This window comes from Salmo trutta, chromosome 35, assembly GCF_901001165.1.
Source record: "Salmo trutta chromosome 35, fSalTru1.1, whole genome shotgun sequence".
Classification (NCBI taxonomy): Eukaryota; Metazoa; Chordata; class Actinopteri; order Salmoniformes; family Salmonidae; genus Salmo; species Salmo trutta.
Window position 1 is genome coordinate 17,072,929 of NC_042991.1, and position 26,859 is coordinate 17,099,787.

Sequence of the window (26,859 nt, forward strand, 5' to 3'; positions counted from 1 at the left end):
TCAAGCAAGTCTCTTATTCTTATTGGTGTCCTGTAGTAGTGGTTTCTTTGCAGCATTTCAATCATGAAGGCCTGATTCACGCAGTCTCATCTGAACAGTTGATGTTGAGATGTGTCTGTTACTTGAACTCTGAAGCATTTAGTTGGGCTGCAATTTCTGTGGCTGGTAACTCTAATGAACTTATCCTCTGCAGCAGAGGTAACTCTGGGTCTTCCTTTATTGTGGCGGTCCTCATGAGAGCCAGTTTCAGAGCTTTTGCGACTGCACTTGAAGAAACTGTGAAAGTTCTTGAAATGTTCTGCATTGACTACCCTTCATGTCTTAAAAAAAACACCTTTTTGGTTACTACATGATTCCATATGTGTTATTTCATAGTTTTGATGTCTTCACTATTATTCTACAATGTAGATAATAGTAAAAAGAAAAGAAAAACCCTGGAATGAGCAGGTGTGTCTAATCTTATTACTGGTACTGTATCTGAAGCAATAAGGGATAATAAAACTACACTGAACAAAAATAAATGCAACACGCAACAATTTCAAAGATTTTATGGAGTTACAGTTCATATAAGAAAATCTGTCAATTGTAATACATTCATTAGGCCTTAACCTATGGATTTCACATGACTGGGAATACAGATATGCATTTGTTGGTCACAGACACCTTAAAAAAGGTAGGGGCGTGGACCAGAATACCCGTCAGTCTCTGGTGTGACCACCATTAGCCACATGCAGCGTGACATCTCCTTCACATAGAGTTGATCAAGCTGTTGATTGTGACCTGTGGAATGTTGTCCCACTCCTCTTCAATAGCTGTGCAAAGTTGCTGGATATTGGCGGGAACTGGAACACACTGTGGTACACATCGATCCAGATCATCCCAAACATGCTCAATGGGTGACATTTTCAGCTTTCAGGAATTGTGTACAGATCCTTGCGACATGGGGCCATGCATTATCATTCTGAAACACACTTCTCCAGCGTGCCAGTGGCCATCGAAGGTGAGCATTTGTCCTCTGAAGTCGATTACGACGACGAAGTGTAGTCAGGTCAAGACCCTGGTGAGGATGATAAGCATGCACATGAGTTTCCCTGAGACGCTTTCTGACAGTTTGTGCAGAAATGTTTGGGTTTTGCAAACCACAGTTTCATCAACTGGCTGGTCTCAGCGGTTGAGAGGACGGTTAGATGTAATTCTCTAAAACGACATCAGGGGCGGCTTATGGTTGAGGAACAAACATTGAATTCTCTGGCAACAGCTCTGGTGGACATTCCTGCAGTCAGCATGCCAATTGCACGCTCCATCAAAACTTGAGACATCTGTAGCATTGTGTTGTGAGATAAAACTGCACCTTTAGTGGCCTTTTATTGTTCCCAACACAAGCTGCACCTGTGTAATGATCATGCTATTTAAAATCAGCTTATTGATGCCACACCTGTAAGCGGATGGATCATCTTGGCAAAGGAGAAATGCTCACAAACAAGGACGTAAAGAAATTTGTGCACAAATTCTGAGAGAAATAGGCTTTTTGTGCCTATGGAAAATGTCTGGGATATTTTATTTCAGCTCATGTAACACTTTACATGTTGCGTTTATATTTTTGTTCTGTGTATTTAGGGATGTCAGTTTTGAGTAGTAGTGTATACTGCACCCATAGCAGAACTTTCATTACATTCCAATATAGAATCTTTTTGGGATATGACAACTATAAAACTCACAGTCTAACAATACAATGTATCATCACTATTAGGGTGAGCCAAGCTGGAGCATTAACAATACGTATCTGTCTTGCTGAGGGAGGGGAAGGCAGCTCCCTGCAGGTCCTACTGAACAGAACAATGGGACCAGATCAGAAATGATCAAAGGATTCCTCAGCGCATGTCAACACACAAACACTTTCTCAGGAACCCTACATGCACACCGAGCCGGGTGGGAAAAGGTTGATATGTACATGACTTCCTCTCTCCCATTTAAGGTATTGAAGGCTTCAAAGATGTGAAAAACCTTGGTGATCAATTTACTGGAGTCTCAGTTCCTGACATGCGTTGCCTGGGGAACGGTTGCTAAGGGAGTGTAGGCAGCACACGGCCTGAATCCGAACGTTTTTCAACAACTTCTACCACGGACTCAAAAACACAAAAAAGCTTTGTCAGTATTTTAGAAGAAAACGAGAAACGCTTGAATGTGCTGTGTTTGACAAATGAATTATTTAGACAGTAGGAAATCAGCGCGGAGGAGGACATTACAGTAGGAAAGTGTCAGAACGAGGGCAGACTATTAATACAGACAACCTTGGTTTAGAACCAAGGTTGGGGCAGGAGCAAGGGCTGGGCGATATGGCCAAAATATATCACCAGATTTTTCAAATTTCTGACGGCATGGCGGTATTTTATGTTTCTGAATAAAAATTCTAAATATGTTTTATGAGTAGTGCTTTTAATGGGCTTTCTCCATTCTGATGGTTTTATACTCAACCAAACTAGTACAAAACTGATGAAGTAGTACAATTTGTACAACTTTTCATTTTATTTAGCACCATCATAATATCGTTATAGACAGTACTGCAAAAATCCATACCGGTATGTGGATCCACACTGGTATACCGGTATTCACGATATAGTCACCCAGCCATAGCAAGAGCAGATGTTAGACAACATGGTCTACATCCAATGAAAATGCCAAAATACAATTCCGCACTGAAGAGTGAGCATCTTTGGAGTGGTCTTGAGAACTAATTGCACACAGTCCGAGCTTTAGGGTGTAGCGAAGGGAAGCAGAGCCGCTCAATCACAAAGCCTGGCAAGCCCCCAGTCCAGTTGGTCAGAGAAGCTTTCCTCATTGGCCTGGCCTGAACAGTTCTGTATCAGTGGACTGAAGCCCAGTTAGTCCATATGGAGCTACTCTATAAATGACTCCGTCCAACTCTACAGCTCACAGTTACTTCCAGATGTCCCCTAACCAAGCGCAGCAAGTCGGATCAGGGGCCTCAATTATAACCATTGTATAAATTTCACACTATACATCTGCGTGCGCCTTTAAAAAAATAAATAAAAACGATATATATATGTATGTCTAAAAATAGAGCTTTATAAACTTGGCGCACACCATACACGTTTCCCGTTATAAATCTGACACGTCTTTAACCTGTGCATGCGTGAACGAGCATTATAACTCTGCCTGGAAAACATCCTGCATTCACCTTTTATGGAGACTTAATGCCATTTATTTGCTGTATAACCTGGAACATTTTGAATTAGGCCATGTTAGTTTCTAATAAACTCTGCAAAAAAAGAAATGTCCCTTTTTCAAGTCCCTGTCTTTCAAAGATAATTCGTAAAAATCCAAATACCTTCACAGATTTTCATTGTAAAGGGTTTAAACACTTTCCCATGCTTGTTCAATGAACCATAAACAATTAATGAACATGCACCTGTGGAACGGTCATTAAGACACTAACAGCTTACAGACGGTAGGCAATTAAGGTCACAGTTATGAAAACTTAGGACACTAAAAAGAGGCCTTTCTACCGACTGAAAAACACCAAAAGAAAGCTGCCCAGGGTCCCTGCTCATCTGCGTAAATGTGCCTTAGGCATGCTGCAAGGAGGCATGAGGACTGCAGATGTGGCCAAGGCAATAAATTGCAATGTCCGTACTGTGAGACGCCTAAGACAGAGCTACAGGGAGACAGTACGGACAGCTGATCGTCCTCGCAGTGGCAGACCACGTGTAACACCTGCACAGGATCGGTACATCTGAATATCACACCTGCAGGACAGGTACAGGATGGCAACAACAACTGCCCGAGTTACACCAGGAACACAGAATCCCTCCATCAGTGCTCAGACTGTCCACAATAGGCTGAGATGCTGGACTGAGGGCTTGCAGGCCTGTTGTAAGGCAGGTCCTCACCAGACATCACCAGCAACAACGCCGCCTATGGGCACAAACCACTATTCGCTGGACCAGACAGGAATGGCAAAAAAAGGTATCTTCACTAACGAGTCACGGTTTTGTCTCACCAGGAGTGATGGTCGGATTCGCGTTTAATGTAGAAGGAATGAGCCTTACATCGATTTGGAGGTGGAGGGTCCGTCATGGTCTGGGGCGGCGTGTCACAGCATCATCGGACTGAGCATGTTGTCATTGCAGGCAATCTCAACGCTGTGTGTTACAGGGAAGACATCCTCCTCCCTCATGTGGTACCCCCCTGCAGGCTCATCCTGACATGACACTCCAGCATGACAATGCCACCAGCCATACTGCTCATTCTGTGTGTGATTTCCTGCAAGACAGGAATGTCAGTGTTCTGCCATGGCCAGCGAAGAGCCCGGATCTCAATCCCATTGAGCACCTCTGGGACCTGTTGGATCGGAGGGTGAGGGCTAAAGGCATTCCCCCCATAAATGTCCGGGAACTTGCAGGTGCCTTGGTGGAAGAGTGGGGTAACATCTCACAGCAAGAACTGGCAAATCTGGTGCAGTCCATGAGGAGGAGATGCGCTGCAGAACTTAATGCTTACTTAAGTTCAGGGACACATTATTCCATTTCTGTTAGTCGCATGTCTGTGGAACTTGTTCAGTTTGTCTCATTTGTTGAATCTTATGTTCATACAAATATTTACACCTGTTAAGTTTGCTGAAAATAAACGCAGTTGACAGTGAGAGGACGTTTCTTTTTTTGCTGAGTTTACAAAGAGCAATGACAAATTTGATCAAATGTTTTTGGAGGTGTTGGCAGAATGTTATCTTTTGCAGTAACTTAGGCTGTATTTGGAAAAGGACTGTGACAGTTTCTGAAAGACAACAAAATGGCAAATTATTGTGGACATGTCAGCACTTCTCACTAACAGCTACATTTTTAAATGTTTTAATTTTTTTTAAATAAAAAATAAATAAAATGATCGTATCACCCATTTGCACAAAATACTTACTTACCAACCACTAGAAAATGTGCGTGCGCATGGTCTAAACTCTGTGTCGAAGTAATGACATTCTCACACCAAGTTCAGTTTTTATAAATAGTAAGTAACCTTCGGGAGAAAATTGGCACATGGTTGTTTTGGGATACATTTTGTATTTCATCACACGAGGCCCCAGAATACTAGTCAAAGCCAAGGAGAGGAATTGGTTTTGTCCAACAGCAGCCCTGTGTGTTAGACAATAACAGAACACAAGCACTATACATGTAGTCTGACACAGCTGTAGGTGCTTGATACCATCCCTCCACTACTGTTATTGTGTGATCTCAACTACTGTTACCATGCGACCTCAACCACAAACCGTATGATCAATGTTAAGCAGCAGATAAATGCTCCTCATTCGCAGCTTGTCTCTAAATGATTATGTCAATCGGGTACAGAGCACCACATTATTTCCAATCTCCCTGCATCAGTATGGAGAATGTCTTCCTTTTGTCTCACCACCTGACAGATGCTAGGAGCAGGCACAGTGCTACAGTCACACCAGCTACTTATACGTCCCATTATACTCTTTTAATCTAATGGTGGGTTAATACTGGGTATCTCTGGGCCTTTAAAGAGGCATCTATAAGTCTTGGCTGTAGCTAGCTAGCAACATTAGCAAAGTAAGCTGTAGTCACATATTGGCTACCTAGCAACCTGACATAATTTCCAGAGGCAGTGGAAACACAATTTGAGCTAGCCCACCAAGGCCAGCCCAACCTGGATTTACTTCAAAGTGCCAATGGAAACTGGGCTCAAGTCAGCTGGGCCTCTTGCTTTCTCTCCCCATCCCTCTCCTTTTAATTTGACTTCTGCTCCCTTGATCCTTAGTATTTTATAAAGATATTCCAAACAGAGAGGAAGCAGCAAGGTCTCTCCCCTATCTGACCGAAATAACTTGTATGTATATGGAAACTGGTATGCATGTATGCAAGCATGACATTGATAGATGTGACTGGATGTAGGCCTATAGTATAGGCATCTCTGTTGTTTTCTCAGTGTTTTGTCAGTACGGGACCATTATCATTTATTTATTCTAATTTTAAATGAATGTAGTTCTGTCCTTGAGCTGTTCTTGTCCCTTACGAAAAAAGATTGCAGTCGGAGTGCAGTATAACTTCTGTACAATGCAGTATAACTGCAGTTAAAATGCAGTAACTGCAGTATGCTGTAAATACTGCATCTAAAATAACTTTTGTTTTTACTACAGTAATTTTGCAGTGTAACTGCAGTTACAGTGTAGTATAACTGTGGTGCTAGGCTAATTATTCTGAAATGACTGTGTCTAAAATACCACCGTCGACTGCAGTTACTACACTTTTTTGGTGTTCATTTAAAAAAAAAAAATCTCTCCACTTTCGATCTTGTTGTCCTCTAAAACATGACCCGCCAAACCGCCATTCTTAACATCCGCCAGCGTAACCCGGAGACCAGCCGCACCAATGTGTCAGAGGAAACACCACTGAACTGACGACTGAGGTCAGCCTGCAGGCGCCCGGACCGCCACAAGGAGTCGCTAGAGCGCCATGAGCCAAGTAAACCCTCCGCAGCCAAACCCACACCTAACCCGGAAGACGCTGGGCCAATTGTGCGCCGCCCTATGGAGATCATGGCCGGTTGTGATACAGCTCGGGATCGAACCCGGGTCTGTAGTGATGCCTCTATCACTGCGACGCAGTGCCTTAGACGGCTGCACCACTCGAGAGGCTCGTACTGCAATCTTTTATTTGGAAGACATTTACAATTGAAGTCGGAAGTTTACATACACTTAGGTTGGAGTCATTAAAACTCGTTTTTCTATCACTCCACACATTTCTTGTTAACAAACTATAGTTTTGACAAGTCGGTTAGGACATCTACTTTGTGCATGACAAGTAATTTTTCCAACAATTCTTTACAGACAGATTATTTCACTTATAATGCACTGTATCACAATTCCAGTGGGTCAGAAGTTTACATACACTAAATTGACCCTGCCATTAAACAGCTTGGAAAAATCCAGAAAATGATGTCATGGCTTCAGAAGCTTCTGATAGGCTAATTGACATTATATGAGTCAATTGGAGGTGCACCTGTGGAGATATTTCAAGGCCTACCTTCAAACTCAGTGATGCTTGACATCATGGGAAAATCAAAAGAAATCAGCCAAGACCTCAGAAAATAAATTGTAGACCTCCACAAGTCTGGTTCATCCTTGGGAGCAATTTCCAAATGCCTGAAGGTACCACGTTCATCTGTACAAACACCAAGGGACCACGCAGCCGTCATACCGCTCAGGAAGCAGATGCGTTCTGTCTCAGAGATGAACGTACTTTGTTGTGAAAAGTGCAAATCAATCCCAGAACAACAGCAAAGAAACTTGTGAAGATGCAGGAGGAAACAGGTGCAAAAGTATCTATATCCACAGTAAAACGAGTCCTATATCGACATAACCTGAAAGGCCACTCAGCAAGGAAGAAGCCACTGCTCCAAAACCGCCATTAAAAAGCCAGACTACGGTTTACAACTGCACATGGGGACAAAGATCATATTTTTTGGAGAAATGTCCAATGGTTTGATGAAACAAAAATATAACTGTTTGGCCATAATGACCATCGTTATATTTGGAGGAAAAGGGGGGAGGCTTGCAAGCCGAAGAACACCATCCCAATCGTGAAGCACGGGGGTGGCAGCATCATGTTGTGGGGGTGCTTTGCAGCAGGAGGGACTGGGGGACTTCACAAAATAGATGGCATCATGAAGAAAGGAAAATTATGTGGATATATTGAAGCAACATCTCAAGACAGTCAGGAAGTTAAAGCTTGGTTGCAAATGGGTCTTCCAAATGGACAATGACCCCAAGCATACTTCCAAAGTTGTGGCAAAATGGCTTAAGGACAACAAAGTCAAGGTATTGGAGTGGCCATCACAAAGCCCTGACCTCAATCCCATAGAAAATTTGTGGGCAGAACTGAAAAAGTGTGTGCGAGCAAGGAGGCCTACAAACCTGACTCAGTTACACCAGCTCTCTCAGGAGGAATGGGCCAAAATTCACCCAACTTATTGTGGGAAGCTTGTGGAAGGCTACCTGAAACGTTTGACCCAAGTTAAACAAAAAGGCAATGCTACCAAATACTAATTGAGTGCATGTAAACTTCTGACCCACTGGGAATGTGATGAAAGAAAATCTGAAAGAAATAACTCTATTATTCTGACATTTCACATTCTTAAAATAAAGTGGTGATCCTAACTGACCTAAGACAGGGAATTTTTACTAGGATTAAATGTCAGGAATTGTGAAAAACTGAGTTGAAATGTATTTAGCTAAGGTGTATGTAAACTTCCGACTACAACTGTATTAAGTCATGTTTCATGTGGACCCCAGGAAGAGTAGCTGCTGCATTTGCAATAGCTAATGGGGATCCTAATAAAATAAAGTAGTGTTGCAGACAGTACTAAGCTTAACTGTACTCCGCATCCATTACATAGTCTATTTAACTCACCTCCAACACAACATGGGGCAGAAAAGAGAGTAGAGACCAAGAGCTTCATTTATAAATGTTGCGTAGGCACAAAAGAAGGCGTGCGCCACTTTAAGCAAACTTTGGGATTTATAAAAAACAAACTTGACGGGAGAATGTGCGGTCCTCCACGGACACTGACCCATACGTACGTACATAAACTGGAGAAATTAGAAACTGCGACTCCGATGGCAGAAGGAAGAAACTCGAGAAACGCTTTGAAATTGATACTATTGTGTAAAATAAATTGAAATATTACCTCTCACGTACTATATATGAAGAGTTCCCTGGAGTGCACAACAACAAAAAACATGATTTAGGATAATAAATACAAATGGAGATATCCGTTTTTGCAAAAGAACCCCTAAAATATGTTGTTCAGTTTAATCGGGAATCATAATTAATTGGATCTGTAATTATTAAACAATACCTTGCATATTATGAAATTTATACTCAAATAAGGTGAACAGTAGGACAAATTACGTTTAAACTGATGCCTCAGGCAGGCAGATACGAGTGCAGTTTCATATATTGTTATCACATATTCGTTGCGCAGAACTGTCAATGTGATAATGGTCCTGTCATTGTCAGTTACAATCAGGGTAATTACCACACCTGAAGTTGTTACGCAATTCGGTAGCTTCGACAATCAAATGGGTGGGTATAAAAAGGCATGCAATTACAATGCGTAATGACGCACAATGGCTGCTTTGGCACTGTTGGAAGAATTGGCGAATGGAATAATTCGGAGAGAGCGAATTTTCAGAGACCAGCAAGATTTACTGGCCAATGAGTGGCTTATGAGCCGGTTCCGATTACCGAGCTGTTTTCTTGGATCTCTGTGCTGTAGTGGGCCCAGCTTTACAGAGAAGCACCCACAGAAACCAAGCCGTGCCTGTCCCACTTCAACTCCTTGGCAACCTCGTTAATGGTGTCGATGGAGTCTCTTTGCGTTTGCAGGACTGCATCTGTGAGGACATGGCCGCTGGAGGGTTGTGACGCACGAGCTGCAGTGGAGACACTGGGGCTGGGCGCACTCAGCTCCTGCTCAGCGGCAGCACCACCGACCCCGCTGGAACACCCAGCGACTAAAAACAATAGAAAATAACTGTTTCAACACAACTTGAATGCATTTGGTTAACTCTTTTCAAAACGAAGGAATACTAATTACATACCTGGATCATCCAGTGCGTCTTGCATGTCCGTGTCCCCCTCCGTCACTACTTCACTCAGGGATTCCCCTATAACACCGGAAAACCGCTCATCAAGGGGGTTGAGCTCCGGTGTCCCCTTCCCCCCGCCAGTGGCACGAACCCTTTGTCTGTGAAAGGCCTTTTGGCCTCCACTTTTATGTTGGACCACTTCTTATATATTTCTGAGAGGGTTGACCTTCTGAGCCAGCAGCATTCACAGCGTCCCCCACATGCTGCCACTAAGGCCTTTTTGGCATTTGTAATGCCCACACTGTGTCCACCAAACAATATATTTTCTCTGGCTTCAACCTCCCCTACAAGAACTTCCATTTCACACTGGGTGAAATTTCTTTTTTTAAGCCTTTGTCGGGATTTGCCGTCATTGTCGTCATGCAGTCAGTATGGATGAATATTAATTAGGGCCGTTCACTGACTATTTATAGGCAACTATGGGCGTTAAAAGGGTGGGACAAGACGCTGGTTCACGTGCGCCAAATTTGGAGTTGATTGTGATTTATAAAGAGAAACCGGCGTGGGACGTGCGTGCGCACTGTGTTATACATCTGAATATTTTTGTGCGTAAGCACTTTCTGTGTTCCGTCTGTACGCCACCTTTTGACGTGAATCCTCCGCACAGTTTTATAAATGAGGCCCCAGCTCTGGAACACGGACACACTGGACCTCTGCATTACTGACCACAGAACAGTTCTTAACCCTGTGTGTGAAAATAGACTAGTGGTGCTAGGCTATTTCACTACAAGGCTCGATGATGGAGGGTGTAATAGGAAACTACTATAACCGAGAGTGTCAGTTATTTCATCATTGGGGTTATTTATAAAAAGGGAAGAAAACAACAGTGACCTTTAAAATACATCCATCTCCATTCTGACACTAAAGACTAGAATGTGAGGTCATGGTAAAGTATGCCTAACCTTCAGGCTAAATCTATGGTGGAAATATAGACCTCGAACAAAGTCATTAGTAAAAATAAAAAACACAGTCAGGGTCGGACTGAAAGTACTAGGCTGTCCTCTGATAGTAAAGTGTGTGTATGTTCGCGATTGCGTACATGCATCCATGTGTGGAGGTGTTTCTACACCTGTGTATTTTTTTTTAGAGAGTGCAGATGAGTGTGTGAGCCTGTGAGAATGTGCAGCCTAAAATCCATCCTCTCCACTCCATCTCTCCAGGGTGAGCCAGGCAGGATTGTAGTGAGTTTGCATCACAGAAATGACACCAGGCATTAAGCACCCAGCCAGTTCCATTGACTGCAACAGCTAAATATGGACGAAGGCCGGAACAGAACAGAAGAGTCAGAGTGAGGGGAAGGCTCAGGGCCAGATCCATTTCACACACTAAAATTAGTCCTTTGAACACATCCAGGCCTTTTGCGTTAATGACAGAGCCACACAGATTGGGTCAGATATCCTTAAAAGAAGCCATCCTAAAGGAATTCTTAGCTCTGCACTGTATTAGTAGAGTATGTTGGACAGACAGACATGTTGCTATGTCAGGTATGTCTTTGTATGATGTGGTCCACCAGCCAAGGAACATTTGGAACGGTCCAGGGACATTCTTCACAGGGAGGCCTATGTCTGAATGTATACTGAAAGTGTTTTAGACTTGGCAATCACTCAACAAGCTTCAGGCCAGGCTACCCACTTCTCAAACCACCCTCCATGTGTGTGTGCCCCATGTTAGCGTGGAGCAATAAACCAATTTGTTAATGATGGGGTTAATATCAAATCCATGTCAGGATCCAATTTTATGACTTTCAGATGGGAGAGAGTGGGTTGACTTTACAAGGCGGCAAAAACACACACATGTGCCTGTGTAAATAACACTTAGAACAACTGCTCTAGTACAGGATAAGAATCAGATAGGGCTTATATTCGGGGCAATCGATTGGTAGAAATAATTTAAGAAAACGTATATTTTTCAATATATAGACGGTTTCAATAAAATCAACTATATATGCATTGAACTTCTCTGATGCTCTAAGCTCACTATTTGATGAAATAAGACAAATTACTAAAAAGGGAGCCAGATATCAAGATAACCAGAAGAAAAAAACCTTAACCTGTCCCAACCATCCTCCTCCTATTCCTACTTGCTTTCAAAGGTTCTACCGTTACTCTCCAGAATTTGATATACGAGTCAGCAAAATGTATCATGTGGAATGCCAATTTATCTTACCATTTCTACCGATCTGCCAGTTATGGATTTCATATGCACATTTTCGTGGAACAGTTTCATTTTATTCATAATAACATCTTATCTCAAAATCATTGCTATGTGGTTAATCAAAATGCTATCCAAATCTAAAAATGATAAACCTAAAAATGATGTAAAAATAGCCCAGAAAGCCAACAAATTAAAACATTGCAGCCTGCAGGCAGAACATTTCCTGATAAAAATAAATATCCTATAAATCGCATTTGCTACACATGGCCTGTCTGCAACCAACTTGAAACATTGCATAAACTATTAACTTGGGTCCGGCCTGAAGCTCCTTGCAACATTGTATAAAATATTCTGGGCCCTCAGAGTTTCCCGCCCCAGTGAGCTCAGGACAGACACAGCTGTAGGCTATTTGCGCAAGGGACAAGAAGTAAATCAGGCAGGCCTATTTTATGACGTTTCCTCTAGATCAGAGCATGACATTTTTCCCTTTCACGCTGGGTGGTTATTGAAAGAGAGCTGGAAAGGTTTTTCAAATACATTTAGGAATTGTTGTCATTCTCAATGGATGTAAAAACAGACTGTTTGCTTGCTGATTGAGGTGAAGAAACATTACTTTGAGAAGCTCCATAGCTCATTAGTGGTGGTGGATTAAGCCAATCAGAACTACTATCAGATACCCAAATGGGCAGATTTATATGCCTGCATTTGCGTGCAGGCCAGGTAGCCTATAGGCCTACTTCTATGCATAATCAGGTGCGCGTCCTTACTCAACATTGACAGGAGCGCTCCAAAAAATAAAACAAGGACTAAATTGACAAAACTCGTAAATGGAAGGAAATACACCAGAACTTGTTTCTCACGAGTCTAGCATAGGCTCTGCAAACAACATGTCCACTCCGACAATGAGAATGGTAAAAGACTGAAAAAATAATATACTGAATGCATTAACAGACATGAAGTAACCAAACAAACATTGTAGATTAGAAATTATAGGCTTGAACGGTAAATGTACTACTGCTAATATAAGTAACGGGGAATTGATAAACGCTAACAATCAAATGCAAACAATTCACACAATGAAGTTATGAAACAACAAATGTGCACATATTGGCAGCAAAGAGCGCATTCTGGAGACAGAAGTGGATTGCACAGCCACACTCCCCTTCTTCTTGGACTTTGCCATTCCCTCGGACTCCAAATGGATTAGTTCACTGAGATGGGCGCGAATAAGACAGGTGTCTCGTTTGCCATAAAAAAAAATATATATATGCTACGGCTCGACTAAAAACAATCTCGGGCCACCAACATCCTTTCGACCAGTCAAATAATTGGGGTCAGCCCTAGAATCAGAGATGCCGTATACCCTGTGGAACGGCTCATCTGAGACTAACAGGGATGGGTATGAATGAAATGACAAGTCCATCTCACGTACAATATACCACAATGACATTCCCAAGGCAGTCGCTGCCAATAAACTTCTGCTAACCAAATTGCCAAGTGGCCTTAAAGCAGGCCTTGGGGTTTCAGCGAGCCTGCTGAAACAAGAGGATTCATTTAATGAAAAGTGTCGTGTTTGCTGAGTCACCATACATCATGGGATGACAGGAAGGGACCGCAAAGACACAAATAGGCCAGATACACACCTATTGGACGGACACACGCACACAGAATCGTCAAACTCTTTCTTACTCACAATCTTCAGAGTTAATTGCCTGTAACAACTAGTGGGTACTAAAGCAAGCAAATCTAGGCCGATTAACAAATAACGTCACGGATGAGTTATCTTTCGATTGTAAAGTTAAATTCAAAATCCCATGGGCAGGTTGTCTGGGATTGAAATGACCCTGACTCGCATACAAACAGTTACCATGATAAAGCTCAACATAGAGCCAAGTCTCTCCATCTTAAGTTTACTTCCATTGCAGCTTCTTTATGGTCAGACACGTACAACATATACTGCTGCCATACCAGGAGTCTGTTCATCATTCATAACACAGCACCCTGACCACTGGCAGACGCCTACTCTGCAGGCATCACACACACACCCACTCTCCCGCCATACTACCCGTCAGTCAGCCAGAACATCTAAATCCACAGCACATTACTCTGTAAATCGGCTGCAGTCTAGAGGACAAGGAGAGAGGGCCAGGGGCAATCCAAACTCCAGATGCTCTCTACCGAACTACCAATGTTCTCTGCTGCTGTGACGCAGGATATGGCACTGAGGGAAGAGGGGGTCATATCGTCATGATGCCATGTCTTTGTGTACACGGGGACAGGACAGGTGGCAGTCCCTGTGTGGTCCTGTGAGATCAGGCTGCAGGCTAATTCAATAACGTTTTATAGGTTTCTGTGAGCAGGTAATAAAATAGCCGACAGACAGCAGCTGGCTCAGATTAATACTGCTGCTACAGTGCTACGCTGCACTGTCCTGTGGTGCCCCACTGAAGAACGGGAGGGGGGGGGGGGCTCTTTACCACACAGAGAAACTCAGCGTTAGCTGCACATTATTACCACCCAAGGGGGAACAGGTTCATTGCCATTTAAGGAGAAGGAAAAACAATTACAGGTACAGTACTCCGTCTAAGAGCTCGCTTGAGTCTGAGCCGCAAAACAGAAGTGACTGCACGAGAAAACACACACTTAACAAAATGTGTGTTAGCCTAGGTAAACTCATTTGAATATGAATACGGACGGATCTCATGCCAAGCGTTATTGAGTGTGTGTGCAGCAGGAGAGGGAGACAAAGGATTTCGAGCAGTGTGTTTTCAGAATGGGAGAGAAAGCCAAAGTCCCCTGAGAGTGATAGGAGTTTGCTGTGGAATAGAGGCTTTCTTAATGAAAAGCTATCAGTCCATTTCTTCTTTTGAAGTCTCCAAACACACACAACATGTCTGCCTCTCTCACTCTCTGATGCACACCAAGTCAGATGCGCTGTCTCTCACACACACACACACACACACTTCTCACAGAGTGAGTCTGCCTATGTGTGTGTGAGAAAGAGTTAAGCCAGCTCCTAACCTCAGGCTATGAGTGTACCATTGCACTCAGCAGTGTTTTGTGATTCCACCTGACACACTGATGTGGTGCCTGTATACTACAGCCTGCCACAAGCGCCATCATCCTCTCACCCAGCCCTGCTCTACTCAAGGGGTGTCTGAACACAAACTGGCAGCCATCAGCCTCACTCTGTGCCAGGATGTGGAAGAACACTACCTGCAGGCAGGCAAACACTCCGCCTGCCTAGTTAATATGGGAGTGGAAGTGGTGAGGGCTGGAGAGGTAACAGCCTTTTAGAGCATAAGTCCAAAGCCGGTTGTATCCATTCAAAAGTACAGCATATAGACAAAAGTATGTGGACACCCTGTCAAATTAGTGGATTCGTTTATTTCAGCCACACCCGTTGCTGACGGGTGTATAAAATTGAGCACACAGCCATGCAATCTCCATAGACAAAGATTGGCAGTAGAACGGCCTTACTGAAGAGCTCAGTTACTTTCAATGTGGCAATGTCATAGGATGACACCTTTCCAACAAGACGTTCGTCAAATTTCAGCACTGCTAGAGCTTCCCCGCTCAACTGTAAGTGCTGTTATTGTGAAGTGGAAACTTCTAGGAGCAACAAAGGCTCAGCCGCGAAGTGGTAGTCCACACAAGCTCACAGAACTGGACTGGCGATTGATGAAGTGTGTAGAAATTGTCTGTCCTCGGTTGCAACATTCACTACCGAGTTCCTAACTGCCTCATGAAGCAACGTCAGCACAAGAACTGTTCGTCTGGAGCTTCATGAAATGGGTTTCTACGGCCAAGCAGCCGCTCGCCTCTAGCACTGCATCTCAGTGCTAGAGGCGTCACTACAGACCCTGGTTCAATCCCGGGCTGTATCACAACCGGCCGTGATTGGGAGTCTCATAGGGCGGCGCACAATTGGCCATTGGACTCTGAAGCAGTGGAAACAGGTTTTCTGGAGTGATAAATCACGCTTCACCATTTGGCAATCCATCAGACAAATCTTGGTTTGGCAGATGCCAGGAAAACACTACCTGCCCCAATGCATAGTGCCAACTGTAAAGTTTGGTGTTGGAGGAATAATGATCTGGGGCTGATTTTCATGGGTCGAGCTAGGCCCCTTAGTTCCAGTGAAGGGAGAGCTTAACGCTACAGCATACAATGACATTCTAGACCATTCTGTGCTTCCAACTTTGTGCCAAACAGTTTGGGGAAGGCCCTTTCCTGTTTTAGAATGACAATGACCCCATGCATAAAGCGAGGTCCATACAGAAATGGTTTGTCAAGATCGGTGTGGAAGAACTTGGCTAGCCTCCACAAAGCCCTGACCTCAACCTCATCAAACACCTTGGGGATGAATTGGAACGCCGACTGCGAGCCAGGCCTAATCTCCAACATCAGTTCCCGACCTCGCTAAGGTCCCAGCAGCAATGTTCCAACATCTAGTGGAAAGCCTTCCCAGAAGAGTGGCGGCTGTTACAGCAGCAAAGAGGGGACTCTATATTAATGCCAATGATTTTGGAATGAGATGTTCGATGAGCAGATGTCCACATACTTTTGGTCATGTAGTGTACTTGGATCAATATATTTAGGCAAGCAGATAGTGTTAAGCAGGCAATTGACTGATTGGCTCATATTTGATTGAAACACTGAACTCAAACAGGAATTTCTAGTCAGAAGTGTGTATATCTACGAGATGGATTGGGGTCTGAGTAACAGTATTATATTTAGTGCTGTCGTGCTGAGTTAAGGTCTGTTGTAGGCTCAGATCTTACTTTCTCTGCATCTCCAGGTCCTCTGGCGAAGGTCCATTCTGAACCTGGGGGGCCTGTCTTGGCAACGTCGGGCCTGGAAGGAGAAACACACAGAGATGGTCACAAATCCGCTCTGAAGGAAATGGCCTCTGGACTCATCGCTTTTTACTCAAATCTCAACGTCTAAATATTTAGTATAGTCTCATTTATTGTGGGAATGCAACATCTACCCAGTCATTTTTCTCAGCATTTCATTCAAAGTTTGTCTTAAATTTGTTTCAAAATCAGAATCAAATGCAATTCACACAAACTACACTGTCTCCTTCCCAACTATTTCTTCTTTCAGGCAAGACTGATCCTTTAAGCGTAATTCCCTGTCAGCCGGCTAGGTTGTGACCTAACGTCTGACATACTGATCCATTCCCAGAGCTGTCTATTAGCGTGCTCTCACAGCTACTCCAACCAATCAGCCATCATATCCACTGACAGCACTGGACCGCTGCCAAACAGCCACAGAGTTACTAAACAATCAATTATCTGGTGGTTGTAGAGACGACAAGACCATCGAAAGAAAATCAACACAAATACAATCAAATTAGTAAGAGAGCTCCACGTTTGGCCAGGGATCAAAGACACAGTACAAGTCAAAGGTTTGGACACACCTATTCATTGAAGGGATTTTCTTTATTTTTACTATTTTCTACACTGTAGAATAATAGTGAAGACAACAAAACTATGAAATAACATCTGGAATCATGTAGTAATCAACAACAAAAAAACTTTTAAAAAAAAGAGTTAAACAAATCAAAATATATTTCATATTTGTGATTCTTCAAAGTAGCACCCTTTGCCTTGATGACTGCTTTGCACACTCTTGGCCGTTTCTCAACCAGCTTCATGAGGTAGTCACCTGGAATGCATTTCAATTAACTGGTGTGCCTTGTTAAAAGTTCATTTGTGAAATGTATTTCCTTCTTAATGCATTTGAGCCAATCATTTGTGTTGTGACAAGGTAGGGTTGTTATACAGAAGATAGCCCTATTTGGTGAAAGTCCATATTATGGCAAGAACAGCTCAAATAAGCAAAGAGAAACGACAGTCCATCATTTATTTAACACATGAAGGTCAGTCAATCGGGAAAATGTCAAGAACTTTGGAAACTTTCTTCAAGTGCAGTCACAAAACCCATAAAACACCATCACGAAACTGGCTCTAAGGACACCACCACGATAAAGGAAGACCCAGAGTTACCTCTGCTGCAGAGGATAAGTTCATTAGAGTTACCAGTCTCAGAAATTGCAGCCCAAATAAGTGCTTCACAGAGTTTAAGTAACAGACACATCTCAACATCAACTGTTAAGAGGAGACTGTGTGAATCAGGCCTTCATGGTCGAATTGCTGCAAAGAAACCACTACTGAAGGACACCAATAAGAAGAAGAGACTTGCTTGGGCCAAGAAACACGAGTAATGGACATTAGACCGGTGGAAATCTGAAACTTTGTCTGATGAGTACAAATTTTTGATTTTTGGTTCCAACCGCCGTGTCTTTTTGATACGCAGAGTAGGTGAACAGGCGATCTCCGCATGTGTGGTTCCCACCGTGAAGCATGGAGGTGGTGGTGTGATGGTGCTTCGCTGGTGACACTGTCTGTGATTTATTTAGAATTGGCACACTTAACCAGCATGGCTACCACAGCATTCTGCAGCGATACGCCATCCCATCTGGTTTGTGCTTAGTGGGACTATCATTCGTTTTTCAACAGGACAATGACCCAACATGCCTCCAGGCTGTGTAAGGGCTATTTGACCAAGGAGGAGAGTGATGGAGTGCTGCATCAGATGACCTGGCCTCCACAATCACCTGACCTCAACCCAATTGAGATGGTTTGGGATGAGTTGGACTGCAGAGTGAAGGACAAGCAGCCAACAAGCATATGCGGGAACTCCTTCAAGACAGTTGGAAAACATTCCTCATGAAGCTGGTTGAGAGAATGCCAAGAGTCGGCAAAGCTGTCATCAAGGCAAAGGGTGGCTACTTTGAAGAACCTAAAATATTAATTATATTTTGATTTAACACTTTTTGTTCATGGTACCATGTGTTATTTCATAGTTTTGATGTCTTCACTATTATTCCACAATGTAGAAAATAGTAAAATAAAGAAAAACCCTGGAATGAGCAGATGTGTCCAAACTTTTAACTGGTAATGTTTGTTGATCAAATGTATACACGTTAAAGTGGTTTTAAGTGATTCACTGAAGCCTACGTCCAATAGGTGAAAAGCCAATGCGGTTATGGCCAGACTCAAAGTCCAGTGTGGACAGAAGTTGGAGGGCTTGGATCTGACCAAAAGAGATGAGTCTTCTATGCTATCAGTATTCAGGCTGGCTAGTGTCTGTGTGGAGCAGTGATCCATTGATCTGCTATTCCAGACAGATGGAGAGAGCTCTAAATCTGAGAGAAGAATAAGGCTTTTATCTATAAAGGTTTGGCAGCAGTGACTCATATATAACCTTCTGTTCCTACACCAGACCTGCTACTGACAGGGCACCACAACCACAGCCCTCTCCACACTCATCAACAGCAGTATCTGCTGAACAAGCATTTGATATCACAAACGTTTATTAGAAAAGTTCCATAACCATTACCTACGATGAGAGGATTGATAATACAAAACTTTTGTAACTAAAAGGTATTATTGACTTGCACCTCAGCCCAGGCAAGTCCAGTCAGAACAAGTAGTAGCAGGGCCAGGTCTCTTAATAGCAGAGGTATCAAACTCATTTCCCCCCGGGGGCCACATTCGGGCGTTAACAATGTCAGGCAGGCCGCACTGAATTGGTTACATATTTCCTCACAGCAAAAATGTGCAACAAATAGTCCTCTATGCATAGTTTTTGGAATGTTCAATGCTCCCTGACTGTCTAGCTTTCATTTGGGTGATTTTTAGCTAGCTGGACACTGTCAAGTAACTGTATAAATGTAGGTCCATTATAATTTCTACACAGTTTTGATTTGAGTTTAGTCATTTTAAAGTATATTGAGTTTGTTTATATACAGTGCCTTAGGAAAGTATTCAGACCCCTTGACTTTTGACCACATTTTGTTACTTTACAGCCTTATTCATGTTCTCCCCAATCTACACACAATACCCCATAATGACATTACAAAAACAGGTTCAGAAAGGTTTGCTAATTTATAAATAAAAAAAACAGCAAATATGACATTACATAAGTATTCAGACCCTTCACTGAGTACTTTGTTGTAGCACCTTTGGCAGCGATTACAGTCTGGAGTCGTCTTAGGTATGACGCTACAAGCTTGGCACACCTGTATTTGGGGAGTTTCTCCCATTTGTCTCTGTAGATCCTCTCAACCTTTGTCAGGTTGAATGGGGAGCGTTGCTGCACAGCTATTTTCAGGTCTCTCCAGAGATGTTTGATCAGGTTCAAGTCCAAGCTCTGGCTGGGCCACTCAAGGGCGTTCAGAGACTTGTCCTGAAGCCACTCCTGCGATGTCTTGGCTGTGTGCTTAGAGTCATTGTCTTGTTGGAAGATGACCTCAGACTGGGGCGAAGTTTCCTGAGCGGTCTGGAGCAGGTTTTTATGAAGGATCTGTGTACTTCGCCTCGATCCCGACTAATTTCCCAGTCCCTACCGCTGAAAAACATCCCCACAGCATGATGCTGCACCACGCTTCACCATAGGGATGGTGCCAGGTTTCATCCAGACGTGACGCTTGGCATTCAGGCCAGTGTTCAATCTTGGTTTCATCAGAGCAGGTAATCTTGTTTCTCATCGTCTGAGAGTCTTTAGGTGCCTTTTGGCAAACTCGGGCGGCCAGCTCTAGGAAGTGTCTTGGTGGTGCCTAACTTCTTCCATTTAAGAATGATGGATGCCACAGTGTTCTTGGGGCCCTTCAATGCTGCGGAACTTTTTTGGTACCCTTCCCCAGATCTGTGCCTCGATATAATCCAGACAATGCATTCGACCTCATGGCTTGGTTTTTGCTCTGACGTGCACTGTCAACTGTGGGACCTTATATAGACAGGTGTGTGTCTTTCGAAATCATGTCCAATCTATTGAATTTACCACAGGGGGACCCCAATCAAGTTGTAGAAACATCAAGGATGATCAATGTAAACAGGATGCACCTGAGCTCAATTTCGAGTCTCTTAGCAAAGGGTCTGAATACTTATATATACACAGTACCAGTCAAAAGTTTGGACACACCTACTCATTCATGGGATTTACTTTATTTTTACTATTTTCTACATTGTAGAATAATAGTGAAGACATCAAACTATGAAATAACACATATGGAATCTTGTAATAACCAAAAAAGTGTTAAACAAATCAAAACATTTTATATTTGAGACTCTTCAAAGTAGCCAGCTTTTGCCTTGAACACTTGGCATTCAACCAGCTTCACCAGGAATGCTTTTCCAACAGTCTTGATGGAGTTCCCACATATGCTGAGCACTTGTTAGCTGCTATTCCTTCACTCTTTGGTCCAACTCATCCCAAACCATCTCAAATTAGGTTGAGCTCGGGTGATTGTGAAGGCCAGGTCATCTGATGCAGCACTCCACTTTCTTTCTTGGTCAAATAGCCCTTACACAGCCTGGAGGTGTGTTGGGTCATTGTCCTGTTGAAAAACAAATGATAGTCCCACTAAGCCCAAAACAGTTGGGATGGCGTATCGCTGCAGAATGCTGTGGTAGCCGTGCTGGTTAAGTATGACTTGAATTCTAAATCACTGACAGTGTCACAAGCAAACCACACCCACATCACCTCCTCCATGCTTCACGGTGGGAACCACACATGCGGAGATCATACGTTCATCTACTCTGCGTCTCACAAAGACCAAAAATCTCAAATTTGGAGTCATCAGACCAAAAGGACAGATTTCCACCAGTCTAATGTCCATTGCTTGTGGTTCTTGGCCCAAGCAAATCTCTTCTTATTGGTCATTTACTAGTGGTTTCTTTGCAGCAATTCGACCATGAAGGCCTGATTCACGCAGTCTCCTCTGAGCGGTTGATGTTGAGATGTGTCTGTTACTTGAACTCTGTGAAGCATTTATTTGGGCTGCAATCGGAGGTGCTGTTAAATCTTGTGAGCTTATCCTCTGCAGCAGAGGTAACTCTGGGTCTTTCTTTCCTGTGGTCGGTCCTGATGAGAGCAAGTTTCATCATAGCACTTGATGGTTTTTGTGACTGCACTTGAAGAAACTTTCAAAGTTCGACATTTTCTGGATTGACTGACCTTAATGTCTTAAAGTAATGGACTGTCGTTTCTCTTCGCTTAATTGAGCTGTTCTTGACATAATATGGACTTGGTCTTTTACCAATGTTGTGGCAGGACTTAAAATGACAAGTTCATGCTTGAAAAACCACAAATGTCGCTGAGTTATAGCAGTTCTGAGACTGATCAACAACTACAGGAAGCATTTCATTGGAGTTATTGCAGCTAAAGGTGGCACAACCAGTTATTGAGTCTAAGGGGGCAATTACCTTTTACACAGGGGCATTGGGTGTCGCTTAACTTTGTTTATGAAGTAAGTTCAGTACCAGTCAAAAGTTTGGACACACCTACTCCTCATTCAAGGTTTTTTTAGTTTTTACTATTTTCTACATTTTAGAATAATAGTGAAGACATCAACATTATGAAATAACACATGGAATCATGTAGTAATCAAAAATGTGTTAAACTTATTCAAATATATTTCATATTTTGGCTACTTTTAAGAATCTCCCCTTTGCCTTGATGACAGCTTGGCACACTCTTCGCATTTTCTCAACCAGCTTTATGTGGTAGTCACCTGGAATGCATTTCAATTAACTGGTGTGCCTTGTTAAAAGTTAATTTGTGAAATTTCTTTCCTTCTTTCCCATGCATAATAGGACCCATGTCATCCAAAAAGTTATACTTTAGAATCTGTCCATAGAACATTCTATCAAGAGACTTGATCATCCTCCAGGTGCTTTTTGGCAAACTGATCCCAGGCCTGTTATAAGGAGAGGGGAAATGACATGTGTGACAGACAGTCTCAGTGTTGTGGTCACGCTCACCAAACAGCACACAGCTGAGTCGTAAACTCAGCAGAAATGTTCTCCGTAGCCAATTACCTTATCCCGGCACTGATTATAAAAGTAGCATTTAATAGATCACAGTGTAAACACTAGTCACCCAGAACATGACTCGCAGCAGGCCTGAGACGGGGTCTCTGTCTGGACAATAACAGTGTTGTAAAAAGGGCCACTCCCCTTGAAGACAGTTAGAAATTGAGGTAAATTAAATTTTCCGACATGAGACTAGGTAGCAATGCATTTAGATGATCTCATTACGTAAATGAGAAACAATAAGTACAGGGGGAATGGTTTATTATTATTATTATATTTTTCCCCATACTGTACACCAGCAGTGAACAGTAAAGAAAGTAGCTCTTTTCGAGAAGGCCTAGATTTATGTTCTGTAAACTAATCACCAAACCTAATAAAGCAAATTCCTTTTCCAACCACTAAAATCAATAAGTATTAGCGATTAGAACCTAGCCATTTTTTTCTCATGGTTGTTATGTGCTGTAACGGCAGCATAACTTAATGACACCTATACATTGTGTACATATTATTTAGTTGTCTTTTTTCATAAACTTGTTGTTGATAGTTAAATGAGAAGGTATCAATAATCCAGGGATTTTGTTCGGGTTTTTCCAACACTGCATACAAGTCAGTTAAAATTTGCCTGGCTAGCTAGCATGCTATGCAGCAAGCTAACTTCAGCTGGAACTAGTTGTTTTAGTTTGAATGCGGTCATCGGCTTCAACAGCTGGAGAGGCAGAGGAGATGTGCAGCGAGAGAGGATTGTGGAGATAGCAGACGCCCCGGACAATTACCGGTGTGTGGTGGGCTTTCTGACACCAGCGGCTGCACATCTGTAAACAGAGGAGTAGCTAGCCAGCTACATTGGACAGACTGGGGACAGCTAGGTGTGCTGATGGCTGCGGACCTGTCGGACTTTGATATTATCACCAACCTCCCTGGCAGTGACTGTGCCCAAGATGTTCCCTCCTCCCGCCACCGCGCAGACCGTTAGACTTTCATTCTTGTGTCGATTCCCTGATGTTTTTGATTTTTGTTCAATTCGTTGTATAGATCTAATATATGCAAATCTTTATTGTATGCGTTACTGTAATTCAGCTTACAGCTGCCATAGTACACATGAAACTAAATGAAATAAATATCAGGCAGGGCAACAGCAGCAGTGTAATGTGGTAATGTGCTGGGTAATGTGGGTGAGGCTTGCTGCTCCATCCTCTGTCCACAGCACTACCAATTAATGTCAGCTCAGCTTCTGTTTGTGTTAACACAACCCAGGCGTCCACAATGACCACACATTGCATCAACAGGGTGTGTGTCGTGTGTGTACTGAACAGTTCACTGCACCACCATCAACAACTCACTCCACAGGACAGGACAAACACTACGTACCCCTAAAGACGTAGTTTAAAATAACAATAAGCAGGGCCGGCCAATTAGGCAGCCGTCCAGAGCAGCAGATTGACGAGGGCGGAATTCTTCCCAGCTAAACTGATCAAGACCACTCCAACACCTCACATAATTCTGCCCCAAAACAACGAAAATGTCTCTCACCCAGTGGCATATGGGTTATTAAGGTGAGGGCTGATGCCACTCCATGATAAGCAGTGCCCACCTTTGCCAAAGGGAGCAAATGATGTATTTTGTCCATGCCCAGCACGCCTCTCAATGGTGCTGTTGTAGAGATGCACAGCGCTCCATTAACACTCCGTCAAAGTCATCTAACATTAGTCATGTAGCCGATACGGTAGAACGAGTATATAGACTCCGTGGCCTTTTCTGTAGCCTACAGGGCAACAGAATTTATGACAGTTAGACACTTTTTATATCATGTTTCTGATCAAATCGTCTAAACGGCACCCAAATCAAATAAAAATGTCCTTCAATGTGAATATGAATTAAGATGTTAACACACCATATCCTAAAAACAGGACTGGTCAAAGTAAAATGGACAGTAGCCCACAGAATGAAATCAGACTACTCCCAACTGCTGTCCAGGAGTTTTCACTCAGTGGGCTATAGTGTCAGGGTAATTAGCGATTTCAAGGTTTGTAGGCCTATTTGTCAATTTCTGAGCTGACCATGGCGAAGAAGAAAATAAGAACCGCATTTTCCAAGCTAACACAAGTGAGTTAAATTTGGGGAAGCTAAGAATTTATCCTACCATTTCTACCGATCTGCGTGCCAGTTATGATTTTCATATTCACATTTTCGTGGAACAGTTTCACTTTTTCAATTGTCAACATCATTGTCACGTGGTTAATACAAATCTGAATTAAAATTTAAAAAAATCTAAAATTCAACTAATGCGAGAGCACCAGCCTCTGCCATATGGACACATTGATAGGCCTAAACCATGAGCCATTGGCTAAAGAAATTAGTCCATGGAACTCAGAGATAGCCTATTGGCCAAATTGGCCAATGCAGCAGCAGGCTTAACACTTCCATTGTCAACTAAGAAAAAATGATCAACTAAGTAAAAATACATAAAGCCGACAAAAATAAAAACTGTAGATGAAAATTCAGGTTCTTCCAATCACATTCATATCTATGCCTATCTGCTCCCTTTCTATCCTTCTTGACTTGAGCGATCTCTAATGAAGTGCAACATTGATTTTATACAATAAATTGGATCTGTACTGAAGCTGTCGCAAGCGAACTTGTAACATTGTATTAACTAGCCTATTCCGGGCCCTCAGAGTTTCCTGCGCCAGTGAGCTCGAGACAGCTGTTTTTACACAAGGCCAGGGAAAAGTGTTCAGGTATTTTATGACGTTTCCACTGGAAATATATGGGCTCATCAGAGCATGACATTTTGCTCTTTCACACGGAGGCCTGGTGATTACCGATGGGGAGAATGTTGGAAAGGTTTTTCAACTACTGTGAGGAACTATTAGCCTATCCTTCGCAATGGATGTAAAAAAATAAACAACTGACTTCATTGACTTAATGTGTGAGGTGAAGAAAAAATTACTGAGAAGCTCAGCTTATTATTAGTGGAGGTCAGAAATCAGAGATCCCCATATTGGGCACTTTCCTACATTTGCGCGCAGCAGGCCAGGTAGCCTAGGCCTACTTTATGTAGGTGTTCGCACACCGTCAAGATCAATAGGACAGAGAAACAAGACAGAGTCCAGACACATGCTCATTTGCTCACATGGAGCGCGTGAACTCTGCAAAGAACGTTGCCACTCCGAGAATGAGAAGAATAAACGACAGTTAATCGGTATGTGTCAATTCTCGAGAAAAACCAACAAAAAAACCCCCAGAGGGAAGACAAAAAAAAAGAGAAAAAGAAAGTGAAAAGGAAACAGTGGCATGGAAAATACGAAGAGTGATGAATACTAGAGAAAGAGGTACAAACAAGAAATCTGAGCTTTCCTCTGATCACACTGCATTGGTCCCTTTGTGCGTTTCCTCACCAGACCATAAAAGTATTGTACAAACACAGCATGATGGGCTTCCTCTTCTAATGTATTCTTTGCTAATTAACTACATGTTTCTTTCCTCCCAGATCAACGAGGGAGATGAAAGGAGGGGAGGAAGAAATGAGAGTAGTCTTGGGGGGTTTTCCTCTTTCTGTGAAACAGTGCTGTTGTGTTTCAGCCCCTTACAGCCCCTGTAGTGCATCTATTCCCCAGGTCCAGCCTATCCTGTCCTATTTCACTTTTCCTGGGTCAGGAAGACATGAATCACTCCCTGGCCTGCTGACCTGCAATCTGACCTGGAACCTGTGAGTTGGGGGTCTTTGGGGATGAGTCATCATGAACCAGTCATACTGATAAAGAGGACCAGGCAGAGCCCATATATACTGCTGAAGTTAGAACCATGGCATCCAGTGAAAATAAAATACTTCACAGTGATATAACTAATAAAGAGTAAAAATAGTTTTGAGAATCCTTAAAGAGGAATGGAAACACTTTAGGAAGTAAATCTAAGCTAAGAGATGTATTCAATCAAAATGGCGATTTACATTTACAGTTAGCTGGCGTTCTAAATCCTAGTGTTTCCATTGCCCCTTAGACCTTAATATTAGCATTCATTATGATGTCACACCAGAGGTCAAATTCAAGGCTCTAATTAATTGGTATTCAAACTTTTCGGCGGGGACCCCATTTTTCCTCCAAGAATTTCTGGGGACCCCAATTTTTTCACCCA

General features: G+C 42.9%; 1 protein-coding gene across 5 annotated transcripts in view; it reads right to left on the minus strand.

Annotated features, from left to right (window-relative positions):
• Positions 1 to 26,859, minus strand: part of LOC115174734 (protein enabled homolog) — a 146,661-nt gene that overhangs the window by 23,719 nt on the left and 96,083 nt on the right. For all 5 annotated transcript variants that reach the window (XM_029733551.1, XM_029733550.1, XM_029733549.1 and 2 more), the window contains one exon: positions 16,624 to 16,696. In XM_029733551.1, the coding sequence (XP_029589411.1) occupies positions 16,624 to 16,696 (73 nt within the window). The remainder of the gene's footprint in view (positions 1 to 16,623; positions 16,697 to 26,859) is intronic.